This window comes from Rhamphochromis sp. 'chilingali' (genome assembly GCF_963969265.1).
Source record: "Rhamphochromis sp. 'chilingali' genome assembly, chromosome: 2".
NCBI classification, from domain to species: Eukaryota; Metazoa; Chordata; class Actinopteri; order Cichliformes; family Cichlidae; genus Rhamphochromis; species Rhamphochromis sp. 'chilingali'.
In genome coordinates, this window is record NC_137930.1 from 24,858,177 (window position 1) to 24,884,781 (window position 26,605).

The 26,605-nt window shown below is 40.2% G+C and overlaps 1 protein-coding gene across 2 annotated transcripts; it reads left to right on the forward strand.

Moving 5' to 3' along the window:
• The first annotated feature begins 1,651 nt into the window (after positions 1–1,651).
• On the forward strand, positions 1,652–25,683 carry dgcr2 (DiGeorge syndrome critical region gene 2). 2 transcript variants are annotated; one of them, XM_080876336.1, is made up of 11 exons: positions 1,652–2,050; positions 11,885–11,917; positions 15,081–15,203; positions 20,614–20,691; positions 20,780–20,984; positions 21,239–21,315; positions 21,410–21,592; positions 21,685–21,888; positions 22,301–22,453; positions 23,122–23,358; positions 23,458–25,683. In XM_080876336.1, exons 1-11 carry the CDS (start codon positions 1,969–1,971, stop codon positions 23,688–23,690), a joined length of 1,608 nt encoding a protein of 535 aa, XP_080732462.1. In that variant the 5' UTR covers positions 1,652–1,968; the 3' UTR covers positions 23,691–25,683. The 2 variants fall into 2 exon arrangements, with proteins under 2 accessions (XP_080732462.1, XP_080732463.1); XM_080876337.1 differs by lacking the exon at positions 11,885–11,917.
• The last annotated feature ends 922 nt before the right edge of the window (positions 25,684–26,605 follow it).

The following is a 26,605-nucleotide window of genomic DNA, read 5'->3' on the forward strand; positions in this document are numbered from 1 at the left end:
AAAGAGGCCCCCTTTTTTTTTTTTTTTTTTTTTTTTTTTTTTAACTTGCCACAGATTTAAAGTGTCACCCTGTCAGTTGTGTGCATCCTAGTTAAAGTTAACATTTTATTTGATCTAAGTATGTTTTATCTCAAAGAAAAAGGTGCTTGTGTAGAGTTGCCACACTTTTCATGTCCATATGTCCATTTAAAGAATGATTGGCCTGACTAAAAAAATATATATTTTTCCAATGTTAGAGATTCCTTTCTTGTGCAGGACAGCACTAAGACATGGCAGAGACAATATTTACATTTAAAATAAATAAAGCCAATACGAAACTTCAGTCAAGTAGTTATGAAAGCTTGTCAACGTTTTAAGTTGCTATCTCAAAGTTTTGATTACAGATGGCAAAAAAAGTTTTGGGTTTTTTGTTCAGTGGTGGAAAGGAGCTTCCATAACTAGGTGTCATCTGACAATACAGCTATTTTTGTACAAAGGTCTCACCTGTTTCCTCTTACCTCCATCATTTTTTGATAGAGGTAAGGGTGAATAATAAAACATCATTATTGTTTCAGCTGAATTTACTCCTTTTTAATAAGCTACTGACTCTAAATGATGTTGTAGTAAAGTGGGAAGAGATTGCATTCACTGTCTGTGTTGTCTGAAAGAATAATTCCACTGATCATTAGGTCTTCTAGTGCACAAACAATGTGATTTATTTTAAATGTAAGCTTCTTCAGTTCAATTCAAGTTTATTTATACAGCGCCAAAACACAACAACAGTTGCCTCAAGGTGCTTTACGGTAAAAACTCTGCAGTAGTTTTGGAGAAAACCTCAACAGTCAGATGATCCCCTGTGAGCAAGCACTAGATGATTGTGGGAAAACTCCAGTTTACCAGGAAGTGACCTCTGTTTGGATCAGGCTCAGGGAGAGGTAGCCATCTGCCCCAACCGGCTGGAGGGGTTGAATGGAAACTTAAGTAAGATTCATAATAGCTTTAGGACAAGGTTTGTCATCCACATTCCACAAACTTCATCTAGACATGTTCCAAATGTCTGGCACGATTTAGTGTTGTTGGGTTAAACTATACTCTTTCTCAGCTGCTTTTTTCCTTAATTTTTTATTGAAAAAGACTATTTGGTTTAAAGTCTTTCAGAATTGACATAGGTTTGTATAACTTTGCAGGATAAATTATCTAAAGTTTAATTTTCTTTAAAAAAAAAAAAGTTCTAAAAAGAAAACATAAAATGTGCACACAGCTTGAAATATGTGCAAATTATCTGAAAGTAAATATTTTCAGCTTTAAACTGAACTGACTGTTTTAAATACATTTACAACAAAATAGAAAAGACAATACTAAATACAATCAGTTAAATTTACAAGAATAACAGTTATATTTAGAACGTTTTATTCGATACATTAGTCTTAAAACCCTTTTCTCACGTTAAATATTATTATTATTTCCCAGAGATGATAATAATAATAATAATAATAGTATGATGTACATCTTGTGCCTTTTTAGTTTTATCTTGAGTCAAAGAAATTATTTAACTAGCGATATTTAGAGTTGAATGGCCTCAGCACACACACAAACACACACGCACGCGCGCAGTAAGCCCCGCCCCTGGCTCCTCCAGCTGATGGCCTGTGTGTGCGCGCTGCATGTTTGGGATTGTTGTGATGGGAGGCCGCGGCCATCTTGGATGAGAGTCGCTCGGCACCGAGCAGCGGGACGGGACGTTAACGGCAGAGCGGCTCAGCTAGCTAACGTTAGCCCCTCGGAAGCACGACCCTGGTCGCTGAGTGGTACGACTATGCTTGTGCACACGCTGTTTTCTTCCCTCAGCTGCCGCTCCGACTGCGTGAAAATGGGCACAAATTGCGTTCAGCTTTTCGCGGTGTAGTTTCGGAAAGGGCGGCGGCGGTGCAGATCCTCGGAATATATATTACATTTCTGGATAGAGGAGTTACTATGAATGGAGGATAAATGTTGCCGAAAGCTGACAGCAGCAGTTTCGTCCTCTTCTCTCTTCTCTTCGTCCTCACCTTAACGGACCCACCACGGGCAGGTAAATAGCCTCTCCGAGTTGTTTTTCTTGTGCATGTATTCCCCCCGGGCTCTGCTAGAAAGTGGGAGAAACGGATTAGAGCTGGAGGCAGGGGGCGGCAGGTTCACCGGGGAGGCCTGCTCCACAAGCCGGGGACTCCGGTACTTTTTAACCCGTGTTCCTGCTGCTGCTGGACAGCGGGGAGGACCCCTTTACTGCTGCTGCTGGCACTCTTGTTATGTTTAATCTTTTAAAGTAATGCCCACCAGCTTGAAATCTCTAAACGAAATTATAATTTATTTCACCTGAAAATCAAGTAAGGCTGTGTGTTGTTGTCAAAATAAACAAGGTCGCTTCGAGTCAACCGTCTAGTTTTGACCTTTTGATACAGCTCATAATCATTTATTCACTTAATTGTGCTTACGCAAGGTGGAAACGATATCTTGGCTCAATCCAAAGCTTTGTAAACAATGTAGGTGTATTTAGGCTTCACTACATTCCAGGGTTGGTCTCCGCTTCCGCCGTGAAGCCTCAATTTGAAATGCATGTCAGAGATTCATGCTCCTGCATCACTAAACCTGTCTCACATCATAGAGCTGCAAGCCCAGGCACATCGCACTACACACCAGTGTGATGACTAAAACGATAAAGCTGTCTGAAGGAAACTTCTTAGTTGATGAATAGAGATTAAAGGGTAATGCGTCATGTCTCTGTGGCAACATAAGCTCGTAAGCTAATACTCAGGGCTAGTGGTGCCACTATATGAATATAGTGGTCAAAAAAAACATCTGTATAGAAAAATTCAGTTTAACTTCATTTATTGGATGTTTTGTCTTATTTTGACAAATTGCTTGCACTAAAAATCTGCAGCACATTAGTGCAGGGAGTAGAGCAGGGCGATATGGCCAAAAATATTTATCACGATATATATTTGAAAATTTGCGATAACGATATAACCGACGATATAATTGATGCGAGACAAAATACAACTCCACAACATTACTAGCGCAAAAAGACAACCTTCCATTTATTTTCACTTAAACAAGAAGCTGGTTTTTATGTACATTAAAGCTTTATAAAAATGTAACAGTGCAAATGCAAATTCCTTGCTGAAAGTTTAACCAAAAGGCATTTCCAGTAGAAATGGGCTGACATATCCTGAGCATAACCATGTATAATATCCACTGAAGTTAAAAAGAGGTGCAGTACGCATTTTCGGACCATAAGGTGCACGGGATTATAAGGCACATTAAGCGAAACAAAGCAGTCAGATAAATCAAACTTTATTAAACTCATTCTTCTTGCTTCCTCCACTTCTGTACCATTGATTCATTAATGTTGAATTCTCTGGCAGCTGCTCTATTCCCATGTTGTTGCAGTATATTAATGACTAACCTCGTATTGTGGATGGATTATCTCAGTTGTTCTCCTGACTGAAGTTTGGTCCGTTTACAGCATCCTGCCATGCGATTGCATTTGTCTCTAACCATGAAGAACCTTCACGTTAACTTTTATAAGTGGAAAAGTGTTAGTGTTCGTCCTCCAGCTTCACTGTTTATGTTATGCTAACATAGCTGTGTCGCTAGCGATCACGTAGCACATCATTATATACCAGCTAGCCCAACTTCAGTAACCCTACAAACGTCACTGCTGTTTAGTTTCCTGTCTTCATTTATGTTGGAAGTGATAGCAGAGCTGTACGTTTGATTTTTTTCAGAAATCTCTCAGTCAGAACATGCAATATCATGCTTAGGTAACTAGCGAAACTAGCGAGCTAACTTCCGCTAGCTTCCTGCTAACTTCTAACTCCGTTAAATGTAATAACTTTTGTTTTCATGGATGCCTGGAAGTTAAACTTTATAGTTACACCTGGTAAAGCAGCAATGCTGATCGTTTTATTAAAGATGAAAGAATTTAGACAGTTTTTAACTCTAAGTGATGCTGCAGTGTTGTTTGACCTGAAGCATATGGAGTTTAGGACCCAGATTACTCCCAGATTTAAGAGCATCTTAGTCCGACAAATATGACAATAACGACGGCCGCTTGCATGTTCTGCAAAAAAATGTGCTTTGTTGTGTATCTGACGGACAAACACCAAACCAGTTCCACATCACGGAAGTTGCACCATTTTTACAAACCAATTCTGGTTCATCTGTTTCACTCAACAATCGGCCATGTGCGTATGAAAACAAAGGCACTGCGCATGCGCGTTTTACTCCCATTCTATCGCGATATTTCATTTTCCTATCGTTGCCTAACATTATACCGGTATTACCGTGAACGGTATAATATGGCCCAGCCCTAGCAGGGAGGTAGGGTAAGGGAGTGTAGCCAGAAAAACACCTTTCTTAGATGATTATATATATTTTAGAGTCCACAAAAGACGGGGATTGTGTGTTGCAAATCAGTTTTCTAAAGCTGAGTTTAGTTGATTTAAGGTTAAATACAATAAAAGGAAAAGGTTTGTTAAATCAGGTAACACAGGCTTTTTGCCTTAACTACATGCGCCCTGATCAATATCAAAAGTCACTGCCAAAAGCTCATTTTGAGCAAAAGGAACCCTGATTTATGTCTATTATTAACATCATGGCAGTATTTGTTTTAAATATCATGGCACCCCTGCACAGGACACACTGTAACATTTGAAAAGGGAAAAAGAAACAATCAAATCCCTAAACAAAGAAATGCATTTTTTTGTTTAAAACTACTCTCCATTTTAACACAATATTGTTTCATATCTGTAAAAACCACCCAAAGTAAGAGCTTATCAACTGATGTTTAGGAACAATCACTTTGACTTGTGTGTATTGTGTTGAAGAGATGCCCACTTAATAAGAACTAGTGCTGTGCTATACTTTTGTGTAATACCATTTTAAACTCGAAGATGGTTTAGTGAGTCAGTGTAACCTTCAATGAGGCTTTTTATAATTGCAGCCTGGCACAAAGGAAACAGCAGTACCTAAAAAGAAATGCCAACAGTTAAACAGCAGCTCTTGTTTGAAAGTACCTGAGCACATCCACTGGTAAAATGCTGCCCCCTGGTGACAGTGAATAATTATAAAATACACCTGGAAGGTCATAGAAATCCAAACAGGTAAAAAAAAATTATTATTTGTCTCTGCTGTAAGTGTGTTCTACTTTTGTTTCAAATGCAGAGCTTCTAAGGTGCTGTTTAGATGTCCATTTGAGCAGGGAAAGGCCAAATGCGTCTTGTGGTTTGCTTTAATCCCGGTCTTGTGATCCTGATATTCAGTTCAGACTATCAGTTCAGCCTCATGAATAAACACTTTATTGTCTGCCTCGATCCAAAGGAGAAACCTCCCACCTAGAAAACAATTGGCACACCAAACAGGGCGTGCTTTTTATCGGTCGTGTCGAGGTTTGTTCCCTGGGCAAATGTTTATTTATATTAGGAGTTTCCAAATAGTACAGTCATGATTTTCTTAAATGCTCAGGAGTGAATGCATCATCTTGTGTTTTTATAAGTTGGGCTGGCTTTTTTTGGTCACTATTTCAACCATGACTTGGTCATTTGACTTGAGATCAAGACTGCGGGAGTATAACTCCAAATCTGAACGTACATGTAAATAATTGCTTAAGACTTCGTGTTGTGGAGACATTAACTTGGTATTGATGTAACCCGCTAAACCACATCATCCTCATACATTTTTAACACTTATAAAGGGCATACCTGCTTTCTACATTTGTTTCACAGCTGACTCCAGCAAACTCTCAAAGGTTCAGATTATGCATTTTCCAATGAGGCAGGCAACACTGAAGTGTCACACATTTTAAGGCAAATCTATGTGATCGGGATCATCTCAATTGGCCAGCTGAGTTTCACGTGCAAATAAGGCAAATCAGCAGGTTTCCTGCATTTGCATGATGCATAACAATACACGCTAGAAGCAGTATGTATGGTTAAGATAAAAGCAGAAATGCACATGATAGGCCCAGTGGTTAGCATGTGTCCTGTGGGTTACAGAGACTAGAGGTGAACCGAGCTGTCTGAGAGTGAAAAACTTCAGTGTGCGCTCTAAAAAAAGAGTCAAGAGGTTAAGCACAGCCAACAGCGTATAAAAGTGAACAGAGCTTGGTTGTTTTTGTGTAGTGTGACTGACACAACCATCAGCTTAAACTTGAGCTGCAGTCAGCTAATCTTTGGGTCTTGTCTGTGGGTCTGAGCAGCCGATTTGTGTTGCACTGTCGGCTGTTCAGTAGTCTGTTTTTCACAAAAAAATTGGCGGTGTTTCAACCTGTGCCATTTATCGTTTGAGGATTTTAACAGGTAGACTTGAAGTACAGCCACGCAATAATACAGTGATGCAGTTTATTGAACGGTCACTGAGGCAAATGTTTGAAACATGACATGTGGGCAAAATAACCCTGTGTACGTGTATTCTGGCAGCTAGCGAAAAGCAGTAAATGAGATAATATGGCGCTTGAGAGAACTCGTGAAATTTGATGTCAACATTGTCCAGACATGAGGCTAAGTTATGGTTTCCATTTGGTTGTTTTATGGGGTAAATAGTGTCTATACGGGTGAATTACTTCCTTCTGCAGGATTGCTGTAAGACAGCCCTCATCCCCTTTCACATTTCTGGCTGTAGAGCAAAACTTTTTCACTTTGACACTTCTCGTCCTGGTTTGCTGGGGACTAGGGCTGAACGATTATGGAAAATAATCTAATTGCGATTTTTTGCCCCAATATTGCGATTGCGATGCGATATGCGATTATTTTTTAAGGTCTTTGTCTTCTGTATTATTAAACAAAGACAAGCAATACATCATATAGTATGGCCAATACTATATTACATTAATTTTAAACTGTTCTTTCCTGGAAGACAGACCTCTGTTATGATGACATGAGGTGATGCATGAATTGATGACTGACATTTTTATTTAACTTCTTCAATCACAACAGTATATTTGAACATACACAATAGTTTATTTTTAGCTTACAAACATCTGAGCATAAAGTGCTGACAAGGAACCCTGGTGTAAACATTAAAATGAAAGTCAGTACAATGTGCAGATTGCAGAAATATACATAAACAAAATCAGTGGCTTTACCACACTCAGTTTTTCGACATCTGTGAACTACTAGACAGTCATTCAATTAAAAAATAATATTAAATAAATAAAACTAATAAATAAAAAATACACACATCTTACTGATCTCTGCAGTCAGTAACATTACACATAAAGTGCAAACATAATAGCAATTGTATAAACACACACACAAACACGCCTTTAAAGTTTAAAGGCGTGAAATTGGACGGTCTAGCCTTCTGATTAGCGTCACCGCTGTCTCGGTGGAGTTTAATAATCTCGGCCGTCTGCTTCTTGCTATCTAAAATATAACCAGACACTGGTGTAAATTCTCGACTGTCTCATACTTCTGTTTAATAAGTTTTCTGTTTGACGTTTAGTCAGCTGTGTGAAAACCAAGGAGGAACCCACCCGGGGGATTAATAAAGTTTTATTTTATCTAATCTAATAACTTTAATCTCAGCCAAACCGATTTACTCACGAACAAACAAAACACTGAAAAAAGCCCAACAATAACATTTTTAGGTTGTCTAAGTGACTTATATATTACGTTTAACCCGAGCAGCGAAACTCCGCGGTGATCTGAAAATGATGTGCCGGGAGTTGTGCCGTTCTCGGCCGCATCAGTAACCCTCGAGCTCCCGGCTAGCTGTCGAGCTGGTGGGTAGCAGACGCCTCTGAAAACGTCGAAGCACTTTTGCAAATATGGGATATCTTGATAAACCGAGCAGATATTTGATGTTTACACAACTACTTTCTCACCTGAAAATATGTTAAAAGTTTATTTTGTGACCCAGAAAGATTAGTATGAGTAATTTTAAAACTTAGTAGCGGCCACCATTGCTGGAAACTGGAGTTTGGCTGGGCCGCGCTATGAATTCTGGGATATGGTAGTAATTTGGACAGCCTTCGGCACGTCGCTGTGACGTAATCGGTCTACAAATGCGGCCTCAGGAGGATGCAGCCCATGAATTTGGACATGTCCAGAGTATAATCGCAGCCTTTGCGGTTAGAAAATTGCACTTGATCATGTCGCGATATTATCGCAAATGCGATATATCGTTCAGCCCTACTGGGGACTGCTTTTGTAGAGGAATTTAAAATAATATAGAAGTGACTCAAGGACTGATTTCATAAGGCGTCTTATAGCTAACATGGTGAATTGGTCTATAGAGATAATCCGTATTGCCCCTTTGACACTACTTACTTTGGAAACAGTGTTAACTTTTTCTAATAACATTGTAGCTTCCAGTCACACAGCTTTGTTTACAATTTTAAATATTAAGTGTGTCTCACAGCTGAACTGACAGTGTTAGCACAGGAAAGGCGCTTTACTTTGGTTAATTATCACAGGAAGCTGACCAGCAGTGCTTTCATGCACAAGGTGCAGATAAAAATATGGCTTGTTAATGTGAGATGGTGCAATGAAAAAGAAATAAATGAATGTCCATACCCACACAGTGCTTTTAACAGCAAAGCTCAGTGCTGATATAAATCATCAGCAGCTGGAGATGATGCAGCGTGTGCACAAGGCCGGTTCACTGTGCCGTTACACTTGAGCGGGACCGAGCTGGGGCAGTCTCATAGTCTTTATTGTGCTTTCCTGTCGGTTATATAAGAGATGCAGAGGCTCACTTCGCTCAGGGTAACCAGTGTTTGCTGATTCTTTTGTCAACATGTACAGATCATAAAATCCTGAAAAAAAGCCTCGGCAAGGGATGGGGTTTTTTAGTTGTTGTTGTTTTTTTTTTGTTTTTTTTGCCCCTGTTGCCTTTAACTAAACTGAGATCTCTGATTTTCTGACCTTGTGTTTTCCCGCAGCAGTAACAAAACAATAACTGCCTAATCATTGTTATTCTGATATATGAACAGGTTGGATATGCACAAGTCCTGATTTCAGCTTGTAATGTCTGATAACCTAAAGCAGGCAGCTGCTGGCATCTTATTCTGATTCCAGTAGCATTTGTGGGTTTTCGAGCAGTACAGATACCAGCTATGCACTGAAAGCATGAATACTGATGTGCACAGACAGTCATCATTCAAATGGAGCACATATGCTTGTATTTTATAGTTCTGAAGGAGCACATGTAACTATATAAAGAGTCAGCCAGTAACAAGCTGGATTTGGCTTTGTTTGCTTCTTAGCCTTAGCAACAAGTCTTATTGCAATATTCATTAGTGGGAAATGTATGGGGAAAATTTTTTAAATTAAAATATTGTTCCCTGTCGGAGGATTTGTTACAATTATCTGGCAGCCTTGTAGGGAAGAGGAAAAAGCTCACATCCTTCTCTGATGAAAGTGTTTATTCAGCTACACACAGCAAGAGGCTTGTTTTCTTTAGCAAGTCTGCAAACATGTACATTATAAGGTAATTGGTTAATTCGTTTGTAATATATTTAATACACAAGAAAATGTTTCACAATAAAAGCATGCGCGTTTCAATAAACTGTATTGCTAGTGTCCACTGAAACACTAGGGATTTTGATTTGAAGCAGCTTTTATTGTGGCATATCAGAGGTTTTATCAGAGGTTTTATTGGGCTGTGTTTTATTTATCTTTCTGTAAATAAAAAGCATGGAAAGTCAACCTGTCCTCATGATCAATTTTCAGGGTCGCCACTTCCCAAAATCCTTAGCTACTACCATAGCCGGTGGGTATCCACATAAAAGAAAAATCACACATAAGTCTGGATGTCCTTTTTTGTGTTTCAGTCACTGTTTGCAGTCTGACTATGAGTAAGGAGCTTTTTATTTAAACTCAATAAATAGCTGAATTGTGATTGGACAAAGTGTTGATGTGTTTGAGATTCATTTCAGCCAATGTATTCCTATTTTCCAAGTCTGTGCTAGTCAGTAAGACTCAAAATAGAAACCAGAACTGCTAATAAAAGTCTTGTTTGCTTCCTGCACATGGAGAATACTATATATCAGAAACTAGGGCCTCAAATTAGCATTTATAATGTAGGAAAATACCCAAAACAATTAAAAGCATTGCACCGGACTGGTTCAAATTGCTCCAAAGATGAATTGACATCCAATGTGGACAACGTCTGATGTGCTTTCCTTCCATGTTTCTATGAGACTTAAAAGATGTGAAATTGACAGAGTGCAGACATCTAAATCTACTTAAGACACCTAGGATCACACTCTGGAGAAAAAGGAAGTGCCTTCATCTGAACAGGGACTCAAACCAGTGACCTGCACGTTACTTATCGGTTATTCGGACCTCCAGTCTTGAGCTCACTCGGCTTATCCCCCCAACAGTTTGATCCTCAAACTGACCCTGATCCCTCCCAAAGTGTATAAATCCCCCCTGTGGAAGCATTTAAAGGGGAAATCCCCTCACTTTTGAAATATGATTGCCTGCAGTCATAATGTCATGACTTTAAGAGGGCAAATATGAGGGAATCTGAGCGAAGCTTCATTCAATGCACTGATTGAACTGGGGCATTAGATTTTAAAAAAATCGGACTCTAAAACAAGCCTGCTTCCAACTAAGGGCCATCACCTTCTGCCCCTGTTTGATTACCGTAAACAAAGCTTTTTAACCCATCCGCCAACAATTATTTATCATAAACTTAAGGATGAATTATTATTATTAGCTCCCTCTAATGTGTTTAATTGTTAATGTCTTTAAAGTTATCTGTCATTTTGACACACATTCAAGTTTGATGATGCACTCACTCCCTGGAGACTGAGATGTGTCTGTAATGCACCTCAGTCCACTTAGCATTAACCAAGAGGTCACATTTCTGTGTGAGATGGCTATTAAAACACCCGTGGACTGTGTGATCTTGTTAACCTTAAGGGTTACAGGTTCAGTAGCACTGCTTCGATCTAACATTAGCTTTCCGAAGCTTAAATTAACAACTCTAGCGCTGTTTAACCCTCGGACAAGCATTACACTGAAATATAGATGAACTGGTAGCGTTGTAATGCTTCCAAGAACAAATTGCAATGAATTCATCCCAGCCACAATGTGGGGTTTTTTCTTCATCCTGCTTCTCTATAAAATAGGGATGTACAGTCCAGTACTAGAAAAAGCTTTTTAATGCTTAAATCATGGTGTAAAGCCCAGTGAGAAGTTCCCACAGGGTTGTTAGTGTCTAAGGAATCCTTGTGCAGTAAGGTTGCAGCAATCAGAACTAGGCTTTCTGGAAATCCGGTGGTGTTGTTGGGCTTTAATGCTTGTTGCAAAAGAACGGTAGCTAAATAGTTTGGCTATAAAAGTTGAAGTATGATGGTAATGAAGTCAGACATCTGGGAAATAACTTTTATTTAGAAAATCTGACATCAAAACTAACTCTTATAACTAACTGACAGCTTTTATTTGGGAAATCTGTTTTTTTTTTTTCTTGTAATTGCTTATTTATTTTGCACCACCTGTAGTACAAATAAATAATATTTAACACTGAAGTCCAGTTTAGGTTGTGGTCGCAGCTGTGTTAATTTTCAAAGCTGGAGGTCTGGTTTTAAATTAAATAAGCTTTTTTTTTCTCCCTTTCTCTCTCTTCTAAGAAAAAAATAGTGTTGCTATATTTGTCAGGCAAGTGGGTGATGCAGCTCCTCTGCAGGTTTACATGACTACCTGTGTCCTCACAAACAAGAGGGTGGAGAGAACAGGTGACAGTAAGAAATAAAGAAAAAAATCACGAGCAGCATAAAAAGGATTAAAAAAATATAACTTTTTTTTTTTTTTTTTTTTAAATCGGACTGGATTAAATGAAATATATTTTTACTTTTTTTTGAAAGACGACACACTGATATACAGGCTAGTCACTCTTTTTTTTCTATTTGTTTCAGGTCCACGGGTAGCTCTGGCAAGATTATTGTCAGGTAAGCACAGTATGTTTTTGGGGTTTTCAAGCAGATTTTCAATATAAGAGTCACCCTGTATTAAACTAAAAGTCCTTTTAAAGCAGTCAAATTTATATTTTAATATAAACCAGGTGGGCTAAAACAGATTTTAGTTAATGGGCTTCATGTAGCACAGTCTGATCTCTAATGGGCAGGACTGTTAAATCTATTGTTGAAAATAATACCCTGTATTAAGGAAAGGAACTTAAATTTCAGTTTTTATTTTCATTCACTCTGTCCTAGGGCTGTTCGATATAATGATATATATCGGATGACGATATAAAAACGTCTATCGTTTCATTTTACGCTATCGTTTGTTTCGTGGTGTCGCAAAATAAACTGTTTACGGCAATATTTTTTCATCGTTTTGATGGTCACTGTAGTGGCTATATTAATTTCTTAAAGTTCTCTCTTTCTCTTATATTTAATATAACCACAGTACGGTCGGACAAGCGCCTGTTTTTATGAGTTGTCGTTAGCAACAACAACGATAAAACCATTGGTGTCCGCTTGTTTATTTTCCACATAAACCTTTCAGAATAAAGATCAAGAGCCTGTTGAGACTTTTCAAAATAAACTGAATCACGTGAAAGAGCAGATTATTTACGGATGAGAAGCAAAAAAGAGCCGCCAGGTGCTAAAAACTAAACCGTAGACTCAAACGTTAGAACAGGCTTTTCCCCGCAGCACGCCGTGTAATAAATATTCACAAATAAAACGGCAGCCATTACCACTTATGTCTAAAAATTTATTGTTTCATGCATCGGTTAAAACATTTGACTCCAGGTAGGGCTGCTCGATTATGGCAAAAATGATAATCACGATTATTTTCACTGAAATTGAGATCTCGATTATTTGACAATATTTATTTAACCCTTACGACCTACTATAGAACCAAGTCCGCCAGAGCTTATATTATTTTTTTATATGTTGTAGTGCCATTTGTGGGAGCATTTCAAGTTGCTATACAACTGTTATAGCCCATATTTTAATAATATGTATGCATTAAGTCCATAGTAACTACATTAATTGCAAAAAAGTGCAATAAACTAGAAAAAAATTGAAAATCGTTTTTGTTTTGTTTTTACATATATTTCTACTTGGAGAAATTTAAGAGGTTTATCCCTCAAAACTTTTAAATACAAAAAAGTTGCAAAAAATAGTTTACAACAACAGGAAATCTAAAAACAGCAGGTGCATCAAAATAAACTATTTCCAGCAGTGCAATTCGAGTTGCAAGCATCCCAGAAACTATTCAGAAAAGTCAAACATGACTTATAAAAACACCAGTATAGGCTTTTAAAGCCTACAAGTAAAAAACTACATTTTCCGCGAAAATTATGTCACTTCCGGTTTCGGGCAGGAAATGGCGGACATGCGATAGTTTGCGCTGACGTCTGTTTCACTGTGGGAAGTGTTACGAACAGCTGATCGGATCGGCAAAGCGTGTTTCTGGAATATTATGTTTTTGTTCCTGCAAGCGCTTTTTATGCAACTTTTGCAAAGCTATATGTGGAAGGAAACCGTGACCGAGGACAAGCTGATGGCATAAGATGTAAGTAAAACTCCTCGCTTACACGGTTCAGGTTCTACAGGGATTTAAAAATGTTACACAAAACGGAGCATGGTGCTCTGACCGGCTTTAAAGGGTTAACAATAACAATGTATTGAATAATGACTTTAAAAAATAATATAAAATAGTGTACAACACCACTGAGGGTTTTTTTTTTTACCTCTCTTTTCAACCAACGGCAGTCACTCTCCTCTCCAAATAACTTCTGCTTAGCTTTCCGAGCTTCCCTCGGGTCCTCTTAATCAGCGGTCTCCAACCTTTTTTGCGCCAAGGGCCGGTTTATGCCTGACAATATTTTCACGGACCGGCCTTTAAGGTGTCGCGGATAAATGAGGGAGGGGCTAATAATCGGCTCAGTCATTTTTAATGATCGTTGAAAGCCCAGATCGTAATCGTGATTTAAAATTTGATTAATTGAGCAGCCCTAACTCCAGGTACACGATGCCCAGCTGGAAACACTTAACAGAAGTATATGTACTTTCATATGACAGCTTAAGTAAAGGCAAGCGATATCCCGAGTATGTTGAACTTACCCTTTTCTGTAACAATCTAAAAACAAGCAAATAGTGATAAGTTATTGATCTGATGATCAGTAATGTTGACACTGCCCACTGAGCTGTTTAACTGCATCGGGAAAGCTCAGTTTATTTCATAGGCCGCTAAACAGACAGAACATAGAAGTTCAGTATTGTCTGCTGTGTGCCTTAGGCTTCTTCTTGAGTTGCTGTCATCACTGAACTGCTTGCAGGAGTACTCAGCGCTCTAATGTTACTGAATATCATGAAATACTCTTAGCAGCAGATTCTATTAATGTCAGGCTATAAACATAACGCAGTGGCTTGCAGACATGATGAAATGGCTCTGCAGATTATCTTCCTCCTTGCAGTTGATCGACATCTCTGATAAAGTTTAAGAAATCCAAACATACGTGATCGCTAGCGGCTGTGGCTTTTTTCCGCCCCTTGCTTAAGGGGCGGAAAAAGGCCCTTAAGCAAGGGGCTTAAGGGTCACTATTACTTCCTAGGCACAGAAATGACACCACTACGTCAAAGGAAATACCAGACAAATTCTGTTAAAGTGGCAGAGCTACTCTTAGGACAGTAGCTCTGCCCTAAGAGTACCCTAAGAGTAATAATTAGGACAGTCACAATCACAGGAAGCACAGTTGATTGAATTTTTATTCAGTTACAATTTTGTCTTCCACTCATTTATTAACATAATAACGTTGTGTGTTTTCCAATAATGCTCTTGTTTGGCCAAAAAGTGCATCCCTTTCCTTTGCATTTGGCCTGTTGTGGTTTTTTTGTTGTTGTTGTTGTTTTTGTTTTGAGCGTGTAAGCAGTTGTGTTAAATCATCCCAATGTCAATACTCACGAAGTAATGGTGATGATGTACATTTACCCATTCGCCATCTCAGACATCTTATTTTATTAACTGCCTTGAAAGCTCACACGGCGCCATTCAGACTGCTGCACTCTGAGTTTAAATGGTTTTTCTCTTCTTAGGAAAAAGGCCTTGGTTATGTGCAGGTTTAACCACATAAACCCTCTTTTTTTGTGTGTATTTCAGAGCAGCGCTGCAGCCCCGGGCAGTTTGCCTGCCGCAGTGGGAAGATGCAGTGTATCCCGATGTCCTGGCAGTGTGACGGCTGGACAGCGTGTGAGGACAAGAGTGACGAGATGGACTGTCCCCGTGAGTGCAGCTCACTTAAGCCCTTTCACACTCAGTCTGTTACCTAACACCCATAACATGATTGATTTTTGGAAAGTCTAGCAACACCCAGAACCTTTTAGAACCTTTTCACGCTTGGATGATCAGACCACAGCTGAGCAGCTCTGAATACAGGTGTGGAGGATGTAGCGCAATCTAATCAAGCCAAACTGAGAGATGTTCAGGTGAATATATGCACAGATTTAGTATACAGGGTAAATGGAAGTTATCTGCAGGTGATCAGCCATCAGTGCCTCAGTTTGTAAACAAAGACGCTGTTAGTCCATGTCATTAATGAGCAGTGACATCTACATACAGAAGAGTTGATTGAGTGAGTGTGTATTAAGGAATATGATGGAGTAAAAGAGCAGGATGAACAGGACATGTGCTTTCTCTTTGAAAGAGCATGGCAGCTCAGATCAATGAGAGGCAGCTGAAGGAAAATCAATATGTTTTTGTTTTCTGGGTAATCTCCTTCCATCTAAACCGGTTATCCAGCTCATGGTTGTATGGAGGCTGGAGTTATCCCACCTATCCCACCTGGCTACACCCTGGACAGGTCGCCAGTGCACCAGACCTGTGCAGGGAAGCTTTGTGGAGCCCACAGCTTGCACTTACTCTTGTGCTGGTGCATTACATGTTAATTACAGTGTGGTCGTGTCCTGGTGTTTTCCATGCGATGCCAGGCAATGTCAATGCTTTGTTGTGGTCAGTGTTCTTCGGGGGCTTGAGGGGACTTTTTCCATTTCTTTGTACACTCCCTCGTCTTCATTCTGATAGTTTCAACAATCTCCCTTCAGGAATTTGCTGATATTTGTGAGTTCTAATATTGATTATTATTCCTTACATTGAGGCGATGATTTTATGCTCTCACTGATAAATTTGAAAAACTGAACCAAAAAGTAGCCAGACATACACAGGAATAATTGACCAATCAGAGTAGTTGTGGGCTGCATTAACCCAATGTGTGGTTACATTTCTAGGGAGGTGCATGTAAGGCTAATGCGTTGAGTTTCGACATAGTTAGGTTGTAGATTTCCTGCTAAAGCGTAATCCCACAGGAACACGGCTACAAAGCAAGTCGCACACCATCCATAAACATGCTTTTGCACTACAGGAGACGGTTGGAATACTAACTGGGTCTGAACTGGATGAAGCCAGAATATCTGTTTCTTTCTTTTCTTGTTCAGAAAAATCAGCTGGCCCCATGTCAGTGTTTTTTATTTTTTTCACAGTGCTATTTTTGACACTGAGCATTCACACGTTTGGTGTTCAGTGTGTATGTATGTTACTGAGCAAGTTCGGAAGTGGAAAATTAGGAATTACATGTCACTTGGGTGAATATCGGTAGTATTGAGGGCCAGAAATATGCGGCGCTCAGCCTTAAGTTTTTCTACTTTGAACACATGCCATCTCTTCTTCTCATTCCAGAGAAGTTGGAGAACTGAGTTAAATTGAGCACAGTTGGCAGTAAAATCACCTGCCTTTAGCATTAGTAGATCAGGTTTTATGACTTTTAAATACCTGCGTCCACTCCTTTCAGTGCACCTCTTCAACAGATACTGACAATAGCTTTGTTTTTATCACAGAGGTTTTTCCTACCAAACGTAAAAATAGTAAATCTTGGCCCTTGCGTCCCTGTCTGAACTGCAGCATGGCATAGTTGCATTTAATACAATAACCACCCACATAAACAGTCCTGTCTTACTAATTTGCTTTTGCTCAGCTGCTCAGATGTGGTTTTGTAGTCCTCATAGTCCCTCACAGTGAGTCCGCTCTATTGACAGCGTCAGATGGCAGGGGGAAGAAGGGTTAAAGGCTGAGTGGCTGCACATGTGTCTCTGTTTTTGTTTACTGCTGGTTCATCTGTCCTACACTGCATAGATGTCACTAAGCCTTTGACCAAAATCCTATTGTCCATCCATCCATTCGCTTCCGCTTATCCTTTTCAGGGTCGCGGGGGGCGCTGGAGCCTATCCCAGCTGTCATAGGGCGAAAGGCGGGGTACACCCTGGACAAGTCGCCAGTCTGTCGCAGGGCTAACACATAGGGACAGACAACCATTCACACTCACATTCACTCGCACATTCACACCTAGTGACAATTTGGATTAATCAATTAACCTATCCCCACAAGCTGCATGTCTTTGGACGGTGGGAGGAAGCCGGAGTACCCGGAGGGAACCCACGCAAACATGGGGAGAACATGCAAACTCCACACAGAAAGACCCCGGCCTGATGGTGGAATTGAACTCAGGACCTTCTTGCTGTGCGGCAACAGTGCTAACCACAAAATCCTATTGTTCTCCGCTTAAATCTAGAAAGACCTTATCCCGAGATCTCTAACAGCAGAACAGGAGTTAGTGAAAGGATTGAGTGCAGCATGTGACCTCCATACAGCAGCCGTCCACGCTCCGAGTTAACGCTCCATGCCGGCACTGCTGTTAAACGATTAAGGGTTCACACTGAAGTCTATTCATTCTGCAGTAAAACCCCATTTTTAACAGAACAGCTTAAGAAGTTGAGAAGTAATTTCCTTCTGCTTCTTTTTCTTTCTGTTTATTCAGCAGTAAAACTGGACAAATTCATATATCTGATAGTCTGCATGTTTAGAGGGACAACTACTGACCTTTTGTTTTTTTTAAGTGTGAGCTTACTGAGAAATGCAAGCCTTACTCAAGTCAAGGGCTTATTGTCACGTTAATCAGCGGCTTGCTGGAGAGTCTTTGTTCTTGTTAGGGCACTCATCGTTGTATTTTTACTCAGTTGTATATAGTATTTGTATTTGTATTCTATTTTTATCTTATTGTATATTTATTTTATTTTATTCTACTGTATATAGTATTTTATTTTATTCTATTCTGTACAGTTGTGTACTGTATTTATTCTTATTGTATTCTAATTTTTGCCTCATAACTTTTGCACTGTCCACTTCCTGCTGTGACAAAACAAATTTCCCACGTGTGGGACTAATAAAGGTTATCTTATCTTATCTTAACTTTTTTTAATAACACTAAAAGGTGAAGCAATCCTTCAATCTTATAATAACAGCAGAGTGGCCGATGCAAGAAGAAACGTCTCAACTTTACAGTTGAGAAACTTGAAAAGTTGAAAATACCCAGCTGAAGGCCTGTCACTGTATGCAGTGAAAACTGTGGCTACAGATTGTTGTCATTAGAGATGGACCGATCCGATATTATGTATCCGTATTAGTCCAATACTGACCTAAATTACTGGATCGGATGTCGGAGAGAAATAAAAAATGTAATCCAATCCATTAAATATCACGAAAGCACCTCACAAAACTTGCAACATGGCGTAACTCAGCTCATAACCTTAGCACATCAGTCCAATATGTGTCACATGATAGAGCGGCTGTAGCGTGCGAGACCTCTTGGCGGTCTGGTTGAGCATTTGGAGCCTCGCTACCAAACCGGCATTTCATCTCAGAGAAAGTTAACCCAGAGAGAAGTAAAGCAAGTGTGTAAGTTCATCTGTGAATGTTTGTAAAGCATTCCCACGTTAAGCTTAACAACCAATATATGGAGCGACTGCCTCTCATTCTCTCCCTCCCTCTCCTGTTGCTACTTCAATCATGAAACTGATCAATGATCGGCTGATCAGCTTTTCTGTCGCGAGTCCGTCTCTCTTGTTAGTTTTTGGCCCACTTTGCACCAGAAAAAGGAAACCAGCGGCTAAACAACAGCAGCAAGTTTAACCGTGATAAGCTGTTGTTAGAATTTATTTAATATTAATTTCTACACCAGAATCTTTTTCTACGTAGCTGACGGCTGGCAACTGTGCAGGGGCGGATCTAGCAAAGTTATGCAGGGGGCCGATAGGGCATTAACAGGGAAACGGGGGCACATTTAAAATGTCTAGCTGTTCCCTATTTTTTTTCTGCTGGTAGTTGACATCCCTATTAGTTAGGTTGTTTAATATTTCTGCTAAGTACTCTTTAAAACACCAGAATAGGAAGGATGGTGCAGGTTTAAGTTTATTAGATTGATCAGTATTGCTGAACTATGAAATATTTTGGGTGCAGTGTATTTTTTGCATACAAATATAGCAGAATAGCTTTAGTGTTTTGTTTTGTTTTTAGACTTGAATATGAACTTATACAAAATGCAGCAAGATATTTTTTTTATTTTTTTTTTTAAAGAAGTTTTATTGATTAAAAATTACACTATCGGATTCATATCGGTATCTTCAGATATCCAAATTTATGATATCTATATCGGACATTAAAAAAGTGGTATCGTGCCATCTCTAGTTGTCATGAATCTCAGTGCAAAATCAAAATAAATGCTGTTATAAATGTAAACAAAGTGTATGCTCCTCAAATTTGGTGGGTTTTTTTCAGTTAAGTTCTTCAGTATTTGCTGTTTTTATAGCCTGCAGTTCCTTCCTTTTTGAAGCATCAGTCAAGAACAAAATCTCATTGAGTCATGTAACAGAGAAATAGTCTTTTTTTATCTGCTACCCATTACTCCCTTCAGGGGTCACCATTGTCTCACACCAGCCTGTCCTCTTTTCTACATCACCACATCCATGAACCTCCTCTGAGGTCGTCCTCTCTTCCTTCCTGCCTGCTCCAAATCCAGCATCCGTTGTCCAATATAGCCACCATCAAAAAAAGCAACACACCTCTGGTTGTTGTGCCAGAGGTGTTTTGCTAACAGGGAAGTTACAGAGGGCCCTCTGGTGGACAGATTATGCAGCATCAACACAGAAAAGCATTTGAAGGCTGTTTCTCTTGTCTTTTTACATTTTAAATGCTCATTTATCAGCTGTTATAAATGCCAATATCAGTAAACACCTATTATCTGCTGATATATCATATGTGCTCTAAGAGATCAAGCATATTCCCCGTTTTTAAATCTGATCTTTTTCTTCTAGTTTATACTAAGAAAAAGTAGTAAAGATGCCACAATTGAGACAGTGTGTTTTCTTTATAGTTTGTAACATACCTACGTACTTTATTTTCTTACTAGCTAGTCAAAGAGTAGCAAGAGATCCATCGCATTAACAACTTTGTCATTAAAAAGTGTATATTATATTGTGTTGCACATAGACGGTACTGGGGTGCTTCCCTCAGTCTAGACTTTAGTCTCTGTGAACTCCTGATAAAACATAGTAGAGGATGCTATCTGCACGGTCAGCAAAGCATTGCTTCTGCTTTCATATTCCTCAGATTAGAATCAGCCTCAGTATATATCTTATTTTCACTGATGTGTGGTGGTTTTGACTTCTAAATATTATCGCGGGCTGTTAACAATTATCCTACACACTGAAAACACCATCTGTTGTTCTCAGTTACATTTGTTATGGCAGAACGTACAAACAAGTCCACTTTTTTAACCTTTTTGTCTTGATTTGTGCTGTTCTAAAAGAGGAGAGGTTTCGTTATGGCAGCGGGTACGACCAGGTGGAAGACGTCATCGGTGTGGCTCAGCCGGTGCGCTTCAACAGTAAGTGTCTCACTTTGCTCTCAGCAGGTTTATTTGAATCGAATCTGCATGGCGATCATGTGCTCACTCTTGTCTTCTCTGTCTGCAGAGAAATGTCCCAGCGGGTGGCATCACTACGAGAAAACAGCGAGCTGCTACAAAGTGTACCTGAAGAACGAGAACTACTGGCAGGCCGTGGATACGTGTCAGAAAGTCAACGGCTCGTTGGCCACGTTTGTGACCAACGAGGAGCTGCAGTTCATACTGAAGATCGAGGTGGACTTTGACGATAAAGTGTGCAGAGATCAGTGCAAGTAAGTTTTCTTTATTGCCACAGAAATAAGCTACCAGGTTTCAGTTCCTGAACAGAGATCTCATTTCAGTCTTTAAACTTCTGCTTTAATTCTGGTTTGTTTTTGTTTTTTTAATAAGGAAGATATTGCAGAAGTGCGTGTGCCTGTTGTTTTAGATGTTATACTGCTCTGTAGCTGGTTGCAGGCCATCTAGTGGCTGGTAGTAGCTAATGCGTCATCACTAGACATGGTGTAAGTGGTGTTGTTTGTTTCAGATTTTGGGTGGGTTACCAGTATGTGATCACCAATCAGAGCCACTCCTTGGATGGCCGCTGGGAAGTAGCATACAAAGGTATAAAAGATTCAGCTTTGTGAAGTACCTACATGTGCTGTTTGTCTTCTGTAATTTATTTGAATGCTTTAATGTGTGAATTGTTTGTGTTCAGGCTCTATGCAGGTGTTTTTGCCTCCTGAGGGTCTGAAAGACTTGGGGGAGGCCTCCGCCACCCAAGACAATGTCTTCTGTGCACAGCTGCAGCGCTTTCAGTACAAAAGCATGAACGAGCGAGGCCTGCACAGCTGGCACGCTGAGAACTGCTACAAGAAGTTTCCGTTTCTGTGCAAGAGGAGTACGGGTTAATTTTCTGTTTGTTATCAAAAATGTGTCAGTTATTTGCTCCGCTGGGGCCATGTGTTTATTTTGATATTCTCTGTGCCACAGGGCAAACGTGCGTGGATATAAAAGACAATGTCGTAAACGAGGGCTACTACTTCACCCCCAAAGGAGACGACCCGTGTCTCAGCTGCACGTGTCATGACGGCGAGCCTGAGATGTGCGTCGCCGCGCTGTGTGAGCGGCCACAAGGCTGCCAGCACTTCCGCAAGGATCCCAAAGAGTGCTGCAAGTTCACCTGCCTCGATCCAGGTACTACCACCGCATCCAAACACATCCCACTGGTTACAAACCACCACCACCAGTGTGTAATGATTATCAGTGATTAGAAGCCTTCCAGTGCTCGTAGTCCTATAAGATGTTATTCTGCATCACGATTCGTCACCTACACATTTTTACACTGTTTGATATTCAGTATATTAAGTTAAATGAGTCAGGAGGATTCAAATTGCCTAATTTATATAAACAATTAGCTCCTGCTCCTCTTCTAAATAGTGCTGCAAGGAAAAGATGTGAAAGTGTTGTTTAATGTGCAAATTGTGTCACATTCACACATAAACGGTGCAGAATTTCCTTCGAAGCTCAGCAAAAGAACGTTTTTAACAAAGTACGTTTGCAAGGACATATCCTGATTTGATTAGATTTTTCCCGTCTTCTCCGTCAGATGGGAATAGTCTGTTTGACTCGATGGCCAGCGGGATGAGGCTGATCGTCAGCTGCATCTCGTCCTTCCTTATCCTCTCTCTGCTGCTCTTCATGGTACACAGACTCCGTCAGAGAAGACGTGAACGCATCGAAACGCTGATTGGAGGAAACTGTGAGTAAAGTGTTGCAGCACTGAGATCCAAAGTTTACACCTGTGGTCACTTTTTAATCTTTGTCTGTATGAGGAACGATTTAAAAAGCTGAGATAAAAATCTTCCTTTCTAAAAATGAAAACTCAATAAGGATGGCAAAAACGGCCACAAACAACAGTAAATAAATAAATAAAATAATTGTTGAAATTAATTCTAAATATTGATATTTATGTTTTAAGCTACTTATTTTTATTAATTCGTTTAATTTCCCCTCTTGTTTTATGCTTTATACAGCTAAAATGTATTTGTTTGTTTTTTTTCTATTTTACATTTATTTCTATTTTTCTGCATCTTCATACAAATGAGAGTAACAACAGTCTTGGCTGTTGCTGCAGTCACATTGGGGAAATAGGTTATTGGAGATGGCAGCACAAAGTTTTTGTGACAACTTACAATCTTGTTGTTTTTGAAGTGGTTGCTTTGGAAACGGAGACCAGATCTGCGACCACTCAGTCAGTTGCCATCTTCAAAGCATCTTAAGTGCGATAAAACAGCAATAAGACAGAGATGATAATGCAATCCATTATTATTATTATTATTATTATTATTATTATTTTTAGATGGTCTGAATAATCCAAAAAGCTCACTTTAAATGCACCTTAAACTTTAAACTCTGCTTTAATCTCAGTGCACCACTTTAACCTTGGAAGACGAGTCCCAGGCTTTGACTACGGCCCAGACGCCTTCGGCACTGGTCTCACTCCCCTGCATCTGTCCGATGATGGGGAGGGAGGCGCTTTTCATTTCCAAGAGCCTCCTCCGCCTTATGCAGCCTACAAATACCCCGACATCCAGCATCCCGACGACCCCCCTCCTCCATACGAAGCCTCCATAAACCCAGACAGCCTCCTCTACGTGGACCTCGGTAGGCGCACATCCTTTTCTCTTGTTCTTTACAAACATCGTCATGTGCGGAGTGATAAATGCTCGTTTCCCACTTCTCTGTCTGCGTCTGTATCTTCAGGGCATGGTGGGGTTTCCATCGTGCCGAGCCAGATGAACGCCATGGGTGACGGGCTCCAGGCCAATATTCCCAACGCGACAGGCCCGGTGCCAGACTCCGCGCCGTCCTGTCAGGAGAGGGAGGACTCCATAGACAGCAGCACCCTCCTGGTGGGGCCCGACACACCGACAGATGGCCACGCCCCCGTCTCCATGCCTGCAGACTGCGCCTCCTCCCTCAGCACCGTGGTATAAGACTGTGGGCAGACACCTGCACGTTACCCACAGTTGGAGGAGGGTCGTAGATGTTTTCCGTACCAGGAGCACAAAATGCTGACTGCAGAGAGGACAGTTACAGTTTGTACAGACTCATCAGAGTGTTTTTGTTTTGTTTTGTTTGTTTTTTTTAAAGACGATGACATCTGAAGGAGCAAAGAGACAAAAACTCTACATCCAGGCTGAGAAGGCCACACTTCTGCTTTTAGCCCAGACTGAGAAAAGCTTTTCAAACATCTCAAAACGGGCCTGTTGGTCATAAAAAAACAAAGCCCCTAGTGCAAATACACCCTTTGGTCAGATTTGTAACAGCACGAGGAAAAATAACCGCATACGGACAGAAGAGCCAACTTTTGTTTGTGTTTGCGGCATACTTTCAAACACATACGTATCAATCAGTGTTCAGGCTACGATAACTTTCTCATCCACCCCACAGTCTGTTGCAGCGCGTACAGAAACTGTCCCCTGGTGTTTATTAGTCTGACACACGAAGCCGTCTTCCAGGTTTTTAGAGCAAGTTTGCAGAAAAACATGTTTTGTAGTTGAGAGGTTCAACCTCGCGAGATACGGCTAAATTTCCTGCTGTGGGGTTTTTATCGGGCGAAGCTGACATGTGGCGTCGTAGTGTCAAAGGATGTTGTGCTCTTTTTTTTCTTTTTCTTTTTTTTTGATAATAATTTATGGCTGCAGGTCGTTACCTTGATTGTTTAATTGTGGGATAGATATAGGCTGATTTTCTTTCCCTGTCCATCAACAAAGCGACAAAAGGCTTTATGAGCGTATATGTGAAGATCAAGTTTGAAAAACCCAAAAAAAAAAAAATCATTTATATGAGATAAATGCTCCAATCATTAAGTCGTATAATCATCCAGATGGTCCCAGAGTTGCTTCTGTTTCATTACCAACTCTTTCCAGGATAATTCTGCATTTTCTTTGTGATTTAATTCCTCCCTCGGTTGGATCAGGTGCGTTTCTGTGCTATTCTTCATGCAGTTGCAACTCCGTTACTGAGGTTTGTCTTCAGTTAGTGATGGGATGTCACCAACTGCAGCGGCGGGATTTATTTATTTTTTTTAATGTGTCAGTGATGAGGGTCTGTATACTTGGGGAGAATTACGGTGTCAATCATCAGAGGAGTAATCGTCTGCAGATCAGAGCTGACCCACAACCACCAGCATCCAAGCCGCTCATGATCTGCCTCGAGGAGGGAAAAACGGCTTAAACATGTCAGACTGTGCACATCTGTATAACTTATGTTTGAATGTATTGTATGTAAAAAGAAGTTGGTTTTTTTTGGGGGGGGGGGGTTTGCTTGTTTTTATTTTATTTTATTTTTGTTTAAACTACCCTCCCCCCTTTTTTTTTCTTTACTTTGACAATCCACAGTGGATTGTCCAAGAAACAAAATCATGTTCACAGAAATTGTGGGAAAGTGTTCATGTGTGTTTAGGAAATGATGTATTCAGTTTGATTTTTCTTATGTTTTTTTTTTCTTATTTTAAATCAAGTTTCTTTTGCTTTTTTTGCGTTTTCGACCTGTGGTGCATGTTTTTAATCTTTTGGCATGCTGAGAGATTTTTAGTTTTAGTTTTTGTTCTTTTTGATTTGGACAAAAATGTTTTATGCTCAACCATGTGTCCTGTACAGTAGGCTCAAAAGACTCCTGCATATAGTTTAATATCCCCGTATGCATCCAAAACGTGCCCACCACAACCCATCCGGCTGCATTTACACTGTAGTTTCTGTGCTAGAAGGTGGTGTTGATGGTGGCGTGAGAGCTTGTTTTTTGGATTTGGAGGGGGAGCGGGGTTTGAAATGTTTTATGTACAATACAGCAGATGCTACATTTCATTGATGTTTATTTCATAGCCTTTACCATTTAAAAAAGAAATGCTTAATTTGCAGGGGAGCTTGTGTTTTTTCTGAGGTAGATGTACATCTAATCAAATGCCAAATAAATTGCACCATGAAGGACGAGCTTGTGCGTCAGTGGCTCTGAACACATGCTGAACTTTACGTTGAACCTCGCTACATCGTGACATTTAGCTGGTCTGCGAGGCTTTGAGGAGGAAATTCCTTCGTCTGCGGTCACCAAATGTCAATTTAGATTAAGGTGGGATGCAGGGAAATCCCCCCGCCTCCTCGCACCAGTGTCCAATACACGGCAATGAAAAGATTCTCATAATTTAAAGAAAGCGGATATAGTGCACCTCGCGGTGACTCACAAGGGGGCAGGCGGAGAGGAGAGAGTGATACCCAGCCGAGAAGCACCGTCGGAGAAAAGAGGCTTTGTTCATGCAATGTAATGACGGAGTCGCACAATCTATTCCTGGATGGGAAACACGTAACACTTAACACTGAGCTGTTAGGAGAGGAAGTGTAACATCACTTAAAAACATGCGTTTAAGTGTAAAATTAGGTGTTAATTTGAGGGTTTTTAACTGGATTCCCAGAGCTTGGCACTGATTAGAGGGTGGTCCCTCCCACTGTAAAGCGTGGGGCAGTGATGAGCAAATATAAAGAGAACCTCTGAAGTTTAAACACGGTGTCATTTTTACAGCCTCTTTATACCGAGTCATATATATTCTGTTCACTTCTAATCCAGCCTCCTAACACATCCTCTGACTTTCCCATGAGATGAATGGGTCTTGTTACTAGTCACTGGGCATCTATGCTTACAGCAGCAGCAGCTGGGGAGGTGGGGGTGTGTGTGGGTGTAGGGGGGGTGAAGCTCTCCCTGTATCAATGAGCCTGTTTATCAGAAAAGACCACTAGACTGGTAATGACACGGTTGACTGATCAGCCCAGGAGAAAGTAAATCTCAGCTTTCACCTTCCTTCCTATATTTAAGCCGGACGTTCGCCCTCGATTGTTTCAGTCTACCTCACTGTGCG